The 14805-nt window shown below is 46.4% G+C and overlaps 1 protein-coding gene across 1 annotated transcript in view; it reads right to left on the bottom strand.

Moving 5' to 3' along the window:
• The window catches only part of CAMK2A (calcium/calmodulin dependent protein kinase II alpha), a 114273-nt gene that overhangs the window by 51950 nt on the left and 47518 nt on the right, over positions 1-14805 (bottom strand). Inside the window, exon 3 of the mRNA XM_035105659.2 lies at positions 12876-12935. Within this exon, the coding sequence (XP_034961550.2) occupies positions 12876-12935 (60 nt within the window). The remainder of the gene's footprint in view (positions 1-12875; positions 12936-14805) is intronic.

The following is a 14805-nucleotide window of genomic DNA, read 5'->3' as shown; positions in this document are numbered from 1 at the left end:
ATGTGTGACAATAGTCTGTGCTTCCGCTGATTGTGGGGTTACTGGCAGCTGTTGGTAAGCTTGTGCCAGGTCAATTTTGGCGAACACCTTGCCCCCAGCCAGTTTAGCCAACAGATGTGATACGACTGGAATGGGGTATGAGTTTCCCCTGAGTGCCTTATTGATAGTACATTTGTAATCTGCACATATCCTGACTTCCCCATTTGCTTTAAGGGGTGTGACGATTGGAGTCTCCCACTTAGCAGAGTCCACGGGTGAGAGAACTCCCTGCTTGACCAATTTATCCAGCTCTGCCTTGATCTTGGGTTGCAGTGCAAATGGCACTCGCCTTGGTTTGAGTCGGATTGGAGCCACCCCGGGGTCCAACTCGAAGTCAACTGGGGGCCCTTTATAACAACCCAGTTTTCCATTAAAGAGACCAGCAAATTCCTTGCATAATACCTCACTCATCTCAGGGCAGGTTTGGATTGAATTAAGCCCTGAGATACTCAGTCCCAGGGCAGGGAACCAGTCAGTGCCCAGGAGACTGGGGCGACTGCCCTTCGCAATCACCAGTTTGAGTACAGCCTGTTTGTCCCGGAACTGTACTCTCACGGCACACATTCCCATAACATGGATGCGGCCTGCTGAGTACGACTGCAAGGTTGCCGGAAAGGGCTCCAGAGGGGGCAACTTACCCCTGGGGAAGAATGTCTTCGCGGTCTGGTCCGACACGATGGTGAATGCGGATCCGGAGTCCACCTCCATGTCGCACTGCTGACCCTCAATCTTCACCTTGACGTGTGCCTTGCCTTGCGCTGGAAACTGCACGGCCCTCCCGTTGATCTCCGTTACGTAGTGGCAGTCCTTTAGAAAACGAGTTGCTGTGGGCGGTCTGCGATGCTCCAGTCTAGGTGCTCCTGTCGCTCCCGACGCCGCCGATCTACAGACCCTGGCGATGTGACCCGTCTTTCCGCACGTCCGGCAGATAGCATCCCTGAAACGACAACTCTTCCTTTCATGGTTTCCGCCACAACCTGGGCAACTGCCTCGGTGATCTCTGTGCACTGTGCAGGCCTGACGCACCGACTCGACCCCACGGACTGGGCTCTGGCTCGGAGTAGCCTCTAGCTCGTCCATGGCATGCGCAACTTCTATCTGTGGCTTAGTGGCCTTGCGACTGGCATCAAGCTCCTCTCTTTCATAATTCTCCGTGGCGGTGGCCTCTTTCAAGGCTGAAGCAAGGGTAACCTCTTCTTTAGCCACGATGCGTCTTCTGGCTTTCTTGCTGCTCAGACCACCAATAAACCGATCCAGGAGAGTCTCTTCCAGATTTTGGAAGCCGCAGTGCTGAGCGAGCTTCCGGAGTTCAGCCAGAAATGTGGATACAGACTCCCCAGCATGCTGCTGCCTCTTATGGAACTCCATCCGCCGGGCCATCTTGGTCTCAGTAGGCGCCAAGTGGCTTGTTAGGCAGGCAAGAATATCTTTGAGAGATGTCTCACTCAGCTTCGCTGGAGCAAGTAATGCCTTGGCCAGCTTGAAGGTCTCGGGCCCACAGTAGCTCAGGAATGTGGCCCTTCTTTTGCTGGCATCGGTGATCCCTTGAGCCACTGCAAAGAACTCGAAGCGTTCGACGTAGTCTTCCCAGGTGTGGGGCTCTGATGGCTGGAAGGGCTCCAATACCCTTGGACTCTCCATTGTCCTAGCGGGCAGGGTCGTCTTCTCAGCTGGCCAGTGAGTCTTGTTCTCAGCTGCAATCCGGACTCTGAGGCAGGGTTGTGTTTAACCGCTCCTCAGCATTCCGGATCCCACCTTCGTCGCCAGTTGTTGTGACGTGGGGTTTGTGATTTCAGCTCTCTTGACAAAACATGCTGGAGACAGTTCTCTAGTAACAGCTCTTTATTAAAGTGAACAAGACTGAAGACTGAGGAGAGGAAAGCTACATTTATAGGGACAGGGGACTAGCTAGGAAGGGATACATTTTGGAGGGAACAATATCAAGCAATCACAGTGCTGCCTTTTGGAGGAAACCAATAAGACAGAGGATCCAAATACAGCAGCTTAAATGAACCAATAGTAGCTGTACCCTCTGGAACCAAAAGGCAGTTACTTTATCCTAATGCAAATACAGACAATAATAATACAGATATAAAATCCTTTGACTCAATACACAACAAGTACAGCTGAGCTAATGGGTTTAGAATTGTCCTGCTAGCACCAATATACACTTAATTCTGGGGTACAGTGAGGCAGCTCCTTCTGGCAGCGAATGCTGAATGGCAGGGAACAGTGGAGAGGTACAGAAGAACAGGTAAGAAGAAGGGTCCTGTTGGACCTGCCTAAAGGCCTACCCAGTCCAAAACTCTGTTCTCACGCTGTGGTAAAGCACTGAAAGCAGAACAACACTCTCCAAACAGTATTTAGAGGCATACTGCCTCTTGCAGTGGTCATAGAACATAGGCATTGTTGACTAGTAGCTATTGGTAGCTTTACCTACCATGTATTTGTCTAATCCTCTTTTTAAATCCTCCCAAGTTGGTGGTCATCACTACCTCCTGAGAGAGCAAATTCCATAGTTTGTGCTCTGTGCATGTCAGGTGGCTTACTGTGTGTGCCCCCTTAGGTGGCCTGCTGCTTTCAGTTGCGGTGGACCATGCTGTGCCAGTCCAGTTGACTTCTGTATGTGGAAGGGGGTGGAATCATCTTGCGCTGTGCCTCAAGCTGCAAAATGTATTGAACTGGCCTTAGTTACTTCCTTACTTTTGGCTCAAGGGCTGTGGAATTATAGCCGTGATAAGAAGTATGCTCTGCAAGTGCTTGGCCTGGGATAAGGCTCCTTTCGGGTCCCAAGCAAAGAGGCTGAGCTGTTCCTTCATGCTAACAGCAATGTACCCTACAAGCAGCTGCTTACTCACCAGGCAATGTCAAAGTCCTTCCTCCTCCTCCATCCCAATTTGCCACAAAAATTAGAAAGGAAACAGTGGGGGGGGGGACAGAGAGAGAGAAGGGCACCAGAAGCTGTCTCTACATAGATTCAGTTTGTTATGCTCTCTTGAAGGACCAAATGGTTCCATAATTGGATTTCACACCTCAATAAATTAATGCCAGCTATTCCATTCAAGTGATGTTGGTTAAATCAGATTGGTTAATTGAACACTAAAGGAAGAGAAGGATTTTTTCCCCTAAAAATGACCAAATGGGATGTTCTAAGCACATCAGGGCGAGCTGAGACAGCATACACATATCTGCACACAAGACATGGAGGTGCCTGGTATTATACATGTATAGTTTTTCAGGTAAGGAAGTTGAAAAAGAGCTGTCATGGCTTTGATTTATTGACTAGTGAGTTGCTTGTTTTAAAAACAGGAGGGTTTACGGACAGATCTTACCTGGGCAGGCCCTATTCACACGTGCAGCAATTACCGGTATGTGCTTGTAAATGAGGACTACATGGGCAGAGCCACCAGCACTAATTATATCCACCCAATTTACAACATAAAGTGGCATCCTTTGTAGAACCCAGACTTTGTTCCACCAGGTGGCTTTGATTCCTGACCTCTCTCTAATTCTAGGCTATCTATTCCACCCATTCAGCCCTGCAGAACTTCTTCCCCAAAATTTCTCCGTCTCTTGATAATGCCTTACCTGCTCACTCTGATGATAACCTCACTCCTGATTGCACTTATTAAAATCCAGCCCTCCATCCAAAGACATGAATGTTTCTATATATGTGTCCATGGAAGGGGAGCAAGCAGCTCTCACACTGTTACTTAATTGCCACCCAAGATCTCCTTTGGTTCACCTGGCCAAGTCTACCATCTTAGTCAGGGGTCAGCAAACTTTTTCAGCAGGGGGCCTTCTTCCCTCAGACTTTGGGGGGGACGACTATATTTTGGAAAAAAATATGAACAAATTCCTATGCCCCACAAATAACCCAGAGATGCATTTTAAATAAAAGGACACATTCTACTCATGTAAAAACATGCTGATTCCCGGACCATCCACGGGCCGGATTGAGAAGGCGATTGGGCCGCATCCCCCCCCCCCCGGGCCTTAGTTTGGGGACCCCTGATCTTAGTCATTCTCTTAATTGTATCCTCTCTAATCTCTCTGTCTGATTTCTCTCTCCAGTATTTGGGCAAGGAGAAAAGTGATAGCTAGGATAAAGCACTGCTGGGATAAAGTGAGGGAGGGTTGGATCCTTTATTTAAAATGTCTCCTAAGGCAGCTTATAAAAAACGATGAACCAGTTGATCACCATAAAACACCAGGCAATGGCACAGTGTCCTCTAATAGATCCTAGAAGGCCAAGCCAAAGGCCAGCTTACAAGGTACCAGTGGCATGTGGTGAAATTTTTCTTAGAGGCGCCAGCTTGTGAGGACGGTGGATGGGGGGGGTGTTGCAAGCATGAGCATTGCGCTTCCCTCCCTAAGCCAGGCAAAAGCTTCCCAGGCTTTGGGAAGGAGGTGCCAGGTCTCTGACACGATACTGGGGCCCTCCTGCTTCCTTCCCAAAGCCAGGTGGGTTTAGGGAAGGTGTTGGGAGGGCTCTTGGACCCATCAGAGCATCACACCTCCTTCCCTAAACTGGGCAGGAGCTTCCTGGGCTTTGGGAAGGAGGCACCAGGGGAACATTTAGGGCACTAGCCTAGTCCCCCTAGTCCACTGATTGCATGCCACTGAGTCCGACCATGATTGTTCGGGGGGGGGGGGGTTCCCAGCAACAGAATGGACATAACCTGCCTGCCTTTTTCTTTGCTCTTTGTTCCTTGTTTTGTTTTCTCATCCTGCCTGTAAATAAAATGTTTCTCAAGGAACAACCTGTGTGTTCTTTGCCTTGTCTGAACCCTAAAAGAACCTCTGCTCTTGGCAGAACATTCACACAGCAGGTTCCATGTTTGATCCCTGAAATCTCCAGGTTGGGCTGTATACATAGGAAGCTGCCTTGTATGGAGTCAGACAATTGGTCTACCTACACAGGCAGTGGCTTTCCTGTGTTTCAGGCAGGAGACCTTCCCAGCCCTCCCTGGAGATGCTGCAGTCCAGAACAGACAGCTGAATGATTGCATGAGCCATGGAGGCTTTGTTTCAGAAAGTGCAGACTTATGGGGATTTAATACTGCATAGCCTCTGTTAAGGCCCTGGGATCATGAGACTCCTTGAAGAGCTGTTCCAGTCAATAGAGTCGTTCTGGGGAAGAAAAACAAGGACTCTTTGCTTCTTGCTCTGCTCAGCCAGAACCTCCCACTCATTCCATCAGGAAGGGGCCAAATTGCTCGCCTGCTTTCAGCTCTCCATCTTTCTAGAAGTCACAACATAAATGCAGTTGCATAAAAGGCATGCCTCTTTTATGAATAGCAAGCAACTGAATTATTCAATGAGCATGAAAAGGTTTGAATAGATGGATTGGAAAAGGCACACCAGACCTTCACTGTTATAATTAGAGGCAGAGCAGAATGACTCCTTAACACGCAACACCGCCGAAGCATAAAGGAGACCACTTTAGAGCGATGCCTTTTGACTCTAGAACTGACCACTTGAATTAAAGCAGAGCCGCTTTAAAGTGGGGTGGTGGCAGTGAGGGATGCTAGGGGACCCATTCATCAATGACTACAGTAGATATTCAACCATAAATCCAAAACTAAGCTTAACTATACCAGTAGGTGCAGGTGATGCTATACAAAACGCCTCTCTGAGAATCCAGTATCTGAACCAAGGCTACTTTTTTTTCTCCCCTCAGCAACACTGTAAGGAAGATTAGCTAATTATGTGTTGAGTGAAGGAATTCAGCTGCAGGGAGGGAATAAGCCACCATGGTAAAGCTAGTTACAGAGCTAGAGGCAACAGGCCTCCCTTCCACCCAAGACTGCTGCTTACCAACTCACAGCCTTGGGCAAGGAAGCTCTCCAGCATCCCTATAGCAGGGAATTGTGAAAACACATAGGCTACTGGGGTAAGCTTTGCAGGATGCAAGGGATGTTGGGCCACAGTTAGGGGCCTATTTGACACCCTATAAGCCAAAACACTGCCCTGCACTGAACAGGATGCATGAACATTACACAAGCATAAGATAGCAAACTGCCTGATAACATTAATCTATTTTGCTATTACTGTAATCATTTTATGTTTATTTATTTATGTAGTTTGAGAGGGAAAAATCCCTTCATAAAGTACTCCTCTTTTTATTATGTTTCAGAAGGGATAGAGTCAAGGTGATCGCCTTCCTCACAATTTTAAATAAAGTGAAGACTCAACACAGAGGACATGCCTCGTAAACTAGGGTCAACCCAGCCCCAGAAGCCAGGGGTTCAGCCCTTTGCACATGGCTCTGTCTCTGTGCCACCACAGATATCACTCTGCTCCTCCTGGCAGCATCAATTCTCCTCTTTAATTCCAGCCTGCAGCATTTTGGTTCATTTTAGATCATCAGTAGATAATTACCCTGTTTGTGCTGCTTTCATTGGGAACTGTACTCCTGAGTTTCCAGGCAGCAGTGAACAGTGGGGGTGTGAGGGGAGGAGAGGAGAGAATGGCTTTCTGGGTATAAATAGCTACCAGATTGGTCTTGTTCAGTTATCTTGCTCTGTTAACACAATCCTGTCTGTTCCCACAGAGAAGCACTGCCACGCAGGGGGCAGAGTTGCCAGATGACCAGAGGGAACCATGGCAAGGTCTGTTCTTGTGCCTTTAACAGCAGCTTTGAAAATCAGCAAGTGTAGCTTTTTCAATATGGAGATGAAATGTAGGTGGCAGCCCTTATTTCATATTATAGATAGATAGATGATAGATAGATAGATAGATAGATAGATAGATAGATAGATATAGAGGTATATGAAAATCAAGCTGCTGTTCAAAAGCAGCGTTACAGCAGCTCGGCTCGTTGAAAAGCTGGCAACCCTAATAGGGTATCAGATGGCCAAGTGAAAAGATTAGAGTTAATGATATACACCATACAGTTAAAGCGCCCGCACACGCACCCCCCCCCCCAAGAATCCTAAGAACTGTAGTTTACCCATTACAGAGCTACAATTCCCAGCACCCTTAACAACTATAATTCCCAGGATTTTGGGGGTGTGGGGGTGTGTGCTTTAAATATGTTCTGAATGTATATGCAGCCTGTGACATTTGCATAAAAACGGGAAATGCAGAAGTAGCTTTCTTCCAGCCCTGCAGAACCAGCAGCATCCCTCTTCTAACATAAAATATTAAAGGCGCAAGGGGATGACACAGGAGTCCTGTCACTTTCTTTTGCATCTGAGCACCCTAACAAAAGGGAAAGCTAATGCTGTGTGCAACAAAACAGATACAAAAATGAAAAACTGTGGTATTCAAAGCAGGCCCACTGAAATTAATGGCTCCATCTTTGCCACGTCCATTAACTTCTATGGGTCTACTCTGAGTAAAAATGAAGAGGAATGACCTACAAAAGGGCAATTTGGTATCTAATGATGTTGAACACTCACTCTAATTAATCTTGGTTTTCATTTGTAGGGTGTGCAGGTGTGTGTGAATGTTTTATGGCTGCAGAGAAAATGCACACAATAAGAGCTATGTAAAGCAACTGAATGAGTCTGCACAGTGTCATTCTCAATTGTCTTCAGAGGCATAAACTGCCTGTTCCTCTTCAGTGTGGGATTAACTCAAATGCCAGAGATGTGAATTCAGATGTCAGCAATGTTAACTATTCCATCCCTTTGAGAAAATAGGAAAGCCATGGCTGCAGCACTCCACAATTTATTGCAAGCTCGATTTTGTTCTGGTGTGCAGCGATTCACACAGATGAAGTGCATTTTGGAGTTGAAGAAAAGAAGGGAAAGTACCAACACTTTTTCTCCAGCCCAGTCATCTCCTACCTTAGGGTTGTTTTGTAGGGATGGGGGGAATTTTGATTCAGTTTGCATTTAAAGGGAAAGCTACTTAATTCACACCTTCCAAAACAAGTGAGAGCTAAAACACAGTCATCCTCTGAAATTTGCACTTCTCCAAATGTTGCAGTGTAGTTCTCCAATCAATGTTTATGCAACAATATGAATACTATTGGGGAGGGGAAACATGCATTAAAATTAATATATTGGTGAAAATAACATTAAAATGCCTTGTATTAGGGGGAAACGCTTGCAAAATATGTACATTAATCAACACTGCATAAAAATGTTTTTTGTTAAGAGAAATTTACACTAGACTACTGATGGATTCTAATGGGGATTTTTTTATTATAAAAATCACAAATTGCAGAAATGTAGAGAGAACTGAATGTGAGATTGGAAAAATGAAAATCTGGGAGAACCAAAATTGACAGATCTTGGTCTATCTTTGGTTGCTTCCTATATCACAGATGTTGCAGCTGATGGTGTATACAGCACATTGGAGTACAACTGGCATCATAACCTGGATGTAAGGATATGATTCTTCTGTGTGCATTGCTTCCATGACACCCATGCAAACCACATACAAAGACATTGGGTAGTTTGGGAGACAGAGGCAAGGTGATCAAAGACAAACATCATCAGATGCTGAAACCAAAGCACTCGGGTAGATGGGGAAACCTGTGGCCCTCTAGATATTATTGGACTTCCAATAGCCCCAGCCACCATGGCCACAGGCAGGGATGATGGGAGTTGTAGTCCAGCAACATGTGGAGGGCTACAGATTCCCTACCCTTGCATTAGGGTGACCCATTCCACCAGTTTTTGGTGAACACCTTAGGGTTGCTTGTTATTTACACACACACACAAACACACACACACACATCCACACACATCCACTAAAGAATATATTGTATTATGCATATAATGGTTTGAGTTCTAAAACTTTTGGCAAAAATACTGACCACCTGACCACAGAATAAAAGATCAGATGTCGCTTTTCTTCCTATCTCTACATCTCTGTTTTAACAGCCTTGCACTCAGAAATGTATACATTTCTGTATACTGAGTTGCTGGGCAAATGAACAGCAGCATTGCTGGTAAAATAGGAGATGACCTTAAAAAACAAACCACCTGGTAGCACAATGTGTATTGAGCAAACCAAAATAGCCTGGCAGAGATCTGAACTCGGTGCCAGATGGAGCCACGGCATTATTGTCAATGCTGTTTATTTTTAACTAATTTTATTGTATTGCTGAGATTTTTTAATGGTTGTTTTTAATTGCTGCTACCTAGCCTGAGGCTTTTTATAAGCATGTGGTGACATATGCACTGAATAAATAGACAAATTACATTTCTTTTCCATTAGAATGAGTTTTTCCACACTGGCGTCTACATTCAATTTAGACAGTATTGGTCTAGTCTTGTTAGGGGGTTACATTATGCTAATAATAATAAAGGTAAAGGGACCCCTGACCATTAGGTCCAGTCACGGACGACTCTGGGGTTGCGGCGCTCATCTCCCGTTATTGGCCGAGGGAGCTGGTGTACAGCTTCTGGGTCATGCGGCCAGCATGACAAAGCTGCTTCTGGCAAACCAGAGCAGCACACAGAAACGCCGTTTACCTTCCCGCCGGAGTGGTACCTATTTATCTACTTGCACTTTGACGTGCTTTTGAACTGCTAGGTTGGCAGGAGCAGGGACTGAGCAACGGGAGCTCACCCCATAGTAGGGATTCGAACCACCAACCTTCTGATCGGCAAGGCCTAGGTTCTGTGGTTTAACCAACAGCGCCACCCACTTTATTATATATTAATAATAATAATAATAATAAAATCTTCAAAAAGAAAAGAAAATTGGGAGTAAAAGAGAAAAGAATCATTTCCTTTGCCGTCCCAGCACCTGATTCTTACCCCGCATGCATCCCAAACTCCATTGTCTTCTTCTTACGTGGATTTTTATTTTTTAGCTCTAAAGAAGCATCCATTCAGTTGGGGCAAGGGAAAAAGGGAGGGGGAAAGAGGAAGGGCCTCTGTTGTCATAGTAACAGCTTGGTCCAGCTCAGTCAGTGGTTTTGCCTGATGTAAAAGAGACCTGACGCTGCTGTGCAGCCATTTGTCCAAGACAGATTGAACCTGACAGGCTCTTTATGATCTGAAACATTTATAAAGCAGGGGCCATGTGTGTGAGCATGTGTGTGTGTGTGTGTGTGTGTGTGTGTAGAGAGAGAGAAGGATGGGTGAGATGGAAATCAAAGCAGTGGCAACAGACTACTGTTACAGACAGAAAGAGGGCAAGAGGACCAGCCAAGGATGTTCAGCACATTCCACCCAAACATATTTTGCACTCAAGCTTCTGGATAAAGGATGGATCCTGCAAACGACTGTGGTTTATAAACCAAAAATTGTGCTTTGAGGCTGTGTTAAGATTCTGTGGTTTTTATCAGCTTATTTGTAGATCTGGCGGTTTCAACTATTATTGTAAGCCACCCAGAATACTTTTTGTTATTGGGCAGCCTAAAATTGTAAGAAGTCAGTTTGTCAGTGAATAAAAGTGATCTGAAAAGTAAAGATGGAAAGCCTTGGTGCACACGGTACATAGGGTTGCCAACTTTTTAAAACTAGCCCTTGTTCTATGCACTTGATCAGTAGACATTGGCAAGTGCTAATGCTTCCTTGCCATGAAAGCTTCAAAAGCTGATTGTTGCTTATCAAGCAGCTGTTAAAGAGGAGCCAGTCGCACAAATCAAAATCATTGAGTGGGAAATATGGGGCAAGGTGATCCTGAAAATAAACTGGAGGGAATGGCTCATTTCAGTTATACTAATGCACAGATTATGGGAAACAAGCAAGGTGAATTTGAGCTCCTAATAAAGGATAGTATTACTGAAACCTGGTGGGAGGTGAACCTGAAGCATTTCCTTCTATAAAAAAAGTAAGTAACTGGAAAAGCTTCCCCTATTATGTCAGCCACCTGGAGGAGAAAGTATTTTTTAAAGTGGATGCTTTTAGAAGCAACTGGAAGTGAATATGCACACCTCCATTTGTGGACTACAACCAGCATTCTTTTTTATTCTCATTGGATGTTAGGATGTACAGTAGTCCAGGGTTGAAGAATCGGACTACTATGCAGTCCAAAGCATATGTCTCAGAAGACAGTCTCACTGGGAATTATTCACAAGCAGTGCACATAGAATATTCAAAGGTGAGACTTACAGCTTGTGCCTCACTTGCTTTCATCCCCAGCTCCTAACTGACTGGGAGCAAGTTATGCTTTCAAGGGCAGACCAACATCATCACCCTTGTGAAAGAGCCAGGTAAATCAGCATGATAAAGAGGTCCCATTCCTTCACCCCAAATCTTCATTGTGCTAACATCCATCTTATAAGTTAATTCTGGTCTATGTGTGCATTATCATCCTACAGCACCAAAGCTTTCTGCTAAGTGTGTTTAGCTTTTACGCAGCGTACAAAAGCCCGGCAGGTTCTCTGCAGCTGATACTGCTGATTTGACTAATAGCCATCATATAATGGAAAGGTCTGTTAGCAGGCCCGTCTTAGCCATAGAGGCTAGTGGCACGGGGAACGACGCCGGGCGCTGGAGGGCGCCAGGGAAGAGGTCCGGGGGCTCCGACCAGCCCCACGCAAGAGGAGGGCTGGCGGGGAGAGAGAGAAGGAATAAGGCCAAATTCACTTGGCGGGAGCAGGGCCAGGAGGACAAGCACGCGGCCGCCGAAGCCACACAGGTGAGGGAAGCGCACGAGCTGCCTGTTGAGGCAGCGGCAATAGCAGCAGCAGCTGCAGCAGACTCGTGCCGGCGATGTGCATGAGGGAGGGAAGGGTGAGCTCCCGTCGGCACCATGGCAGCAGCACCGGAATAAAACGCGGTGTCGGCAGCGTCTCCCTCCCTCCCTCCTCTCTCGCTAACTCTTCTCCCGCCGCCTCAGCGCGAGCATGCGAGGAGCAGCCCCTCGCGGCGGCCAGGAGGAGGAGAGGGTGGCAGCGGCAGCAGCAGCAGCAGCTCCTTGAGGCACCTCGGGCGGAGGGGAGTCCTCCTGCCTCGCCGCCGGAATGTCGGCACAGTCTGCTCAACAGCGTCTTCTCCTGCTCGTCCTCGCCAGCGCCCAGCGCCTCGCCCTCCTTTCCGCCAAAGAACCTCTCCAAGCTGCTGCTGCCACCTCCTCCTCCTCCTCCCCATCCCAACTGCCATCTTCCAGCCCCCGCGGCGGTGGCGGCTTCTATCTTCGTTTCCCTCCCTCCCCAACGGTGCCCTCTGCCCCAGGCTAAATTTTGGGAAGGGAGGGGGCGCCGGAGGGACCTTTGCGCTATGGCGCTGGATGTGGTTAAGACGGGCCTGTCTGTTAGCTGGGCCCGAATGCTCCCATTAGGTAGGTAGCTACTGTCAAGGCAGGAACAACTCCAGCTCTAGGAGCACAGGAACATGACAGAGCAAATCAGCATCATGGCTTTAGCTTTTTGAGGCTAATTCTCCCACCCTCTCTTCTAGCCTGCTTCTTTCATATGACACATATCCATCCAATTACTGTATATTCCGGCATATAAGACGACTGGGTGTATAAGACAACCCCCAACTTTCCCAGTTAAAATATAGAGTTTGGGATATACTCACCGTATTAATAAGACGACCCGGTGTATAAGACGACCCCCAACTTTTGAGAAGATTTTCCTGGGGTTTTGTGGGGGGTGGGGTTCTAGACCCAGCTGCACTGCGCTGGTACTACAGACAGGCAAGTCTGTTTACAGAGGAGGGGCTCACCAAATGACACTTTGCACAGGGACCCCTCAAACCTAGAGTGAGCCTTCCCCACAGGTCTAGTTATCATCTTTCAGGACGGTACCACATCAGACTGAAAAGGGGGGTTCACATGATGGAATGCTGTTCCATACCAAAAGTAAAATACAGGTGACCCTCAACTTTCAATTTTCATGGAACAAACACTGGAGTTGAGGCATTCCCATCAGATGAATGGACTCATTATCCCAAAGAGAGGTGAGGATTCTTCCCTACCTATATTAGGATGCTTCAGGAGACGGCAGATCCGAGCCTCTCGTTCCAGCTTCTGATGATCTGTAGGGAAAGACACCAACAAATCAGTGTGTCTGAAAGAGCAGCATGCATGCTATCCTCAACTGATCATAGGCTAGTCATTAGCTCTCCATATTATTCCCCTGAGATTTATTAGCATGCAAATCCAGGCAGCAATAAGAACTTGGGATAATTTAACAAAAGTTATCTAAATATTCAGCAATAGAATTGTTGAGGTAAACTTTTCCAGCCTCTGTCAGAATTGTCAGCCTTTAACATCCTTAAAAGTAAAGGTAAAGGTACCGCTGACCGTTAGGTCAAGTCGCGGGGTTGCGTGCTCATCTCGCTCTATATGCCGAGGAAGCCAGTGTTTGTCCGCAGCTTCTGGGTCATGTGGCGAACCAGAGCAGCGCACAGAAACACCGTTTACCTTCCCGTCGGAGCGCTACCTATTTATCTACTTGCACTTGACATGCTTTCGAACTGCTAAGTGGGCAGGAGCTGGGACGGAACAACAGGAGCTCACCCCGTCACAGGGATTCGAACTGCCGACCTTCTGATCAGCAAGCCCAAAAGCACTTCTATGACCAACTTGGAAATGATTATTCTGTATGAAAATAAAATTACTTGCTTGAACTCTAGGAAAAACTGATATAGGAATTATTTCTTGGCAATATCCACAAGTACCTTGAAACTAAGCTAGAGCTGACAATCTCCTGTGTTACGTTCCACTTTTAAAAATTAATGCTAATTTATAATACGCTTCTGCTTGTGCCACTTCCCCAAGGGACAAGAAGTTCCAGGGACAGTGTCATAGTGCTTACTTCCTTTCAATGAGATTTTTGTAATATATGTTTATCTGCAACACACACAAAAAAATCAAGTAAGCAGTCAGGACAATGAGAATTGATAGTCATCAAAAAAAACAAATTATCCTCTGATTCTGCAGGTAGCTGTAACCTCTGGCACCTCATAGAATTGTAGAGCTGGAAGGGACTCACAGAGTCACCTAGTCCAACCCCCTACAAAGCAGAAATCACAACCTCAACGGTAAAAGGTAAACAACCTCAAAGGCACGTCTACTGGCTACTTTCAACTCATTCAGGACCAAGCCACACAAAAACCTGGAGCTATTTTGCATTACAGCAGGCAGGGATGGCATCAATAGGCAATAGCAACAAGATTTTTAACAAAGGTGGGTGAGTGAGTGGAAATACCCACTGCACAACTTCATTTGCAGATAGTGGGAGTGGGGAAACCTTTTCTTTTGGCATTTAAATTTAAAAACAAGAGTCTCTTGGCAAAGACTGGTTTTACAAATGTGAGTTCTTCCCTAGCAAGCCCACTGACTGCTGGTTGAATATAGCGTCCTACAAACAAACAGCCTAAATGTCTAGCTCGGTTTTGTTCTGATGTAGCAGCATAAACAGCCGTGTGCCTCTTTATGTCCCCACCTTCCATTTTCCTTGCTCACCTTCCTAGCACAAAGCACCACTTGTCCCATTTCTCTCAGCCTCTTTCTTGAGATAAACACACACAATTAGGTTTGTGTTGAAGTAAGATGTGAGGAATCCAGCAGTGTGAACTTTCTGCTGCCTGTTCCCCATTGTGTTGCAAATGTGCCTCGGAGCTTGGGGACAACAGTCTCACACTCTGCCAGAGGTGCCAAACATCAAAAGCTTAACAAGCTCCAGCAGACCATGAATGGCTATGTATGTGCGAGCACAGCACTGATCTTTCATTGCTGTTTTCTTTTTGCCTGCCTATCCCAACGGGCATATGGCAATAAGAAAAGCAAGCTTAATTCTTCCTTGGTCTTCTTTTGCCTCTGAATTGTCAGATTCCCTCCCCACAGAGGGGCATCCAGCATATCTGTTGTATACATTCCCCTGTACTCTGAAGACACACACAG

Source organism: Zootoca vivipara, chromosome 2 (assembly GCF_963506605.1).
Source record: "Zootoca vivipara chromosome 2, rZooViv1.1, whole genome shotgun sequence".
NCBI classification, from domain to species: Eukaryota; Metazoa; Chordata; class Lepidosauria; order Squamata; family Lacertidae; genus Zootoca; species Zootoca vivipara.
This window is presented reverse-complemented; position numbering and strand designations above follow the sequence as displayed.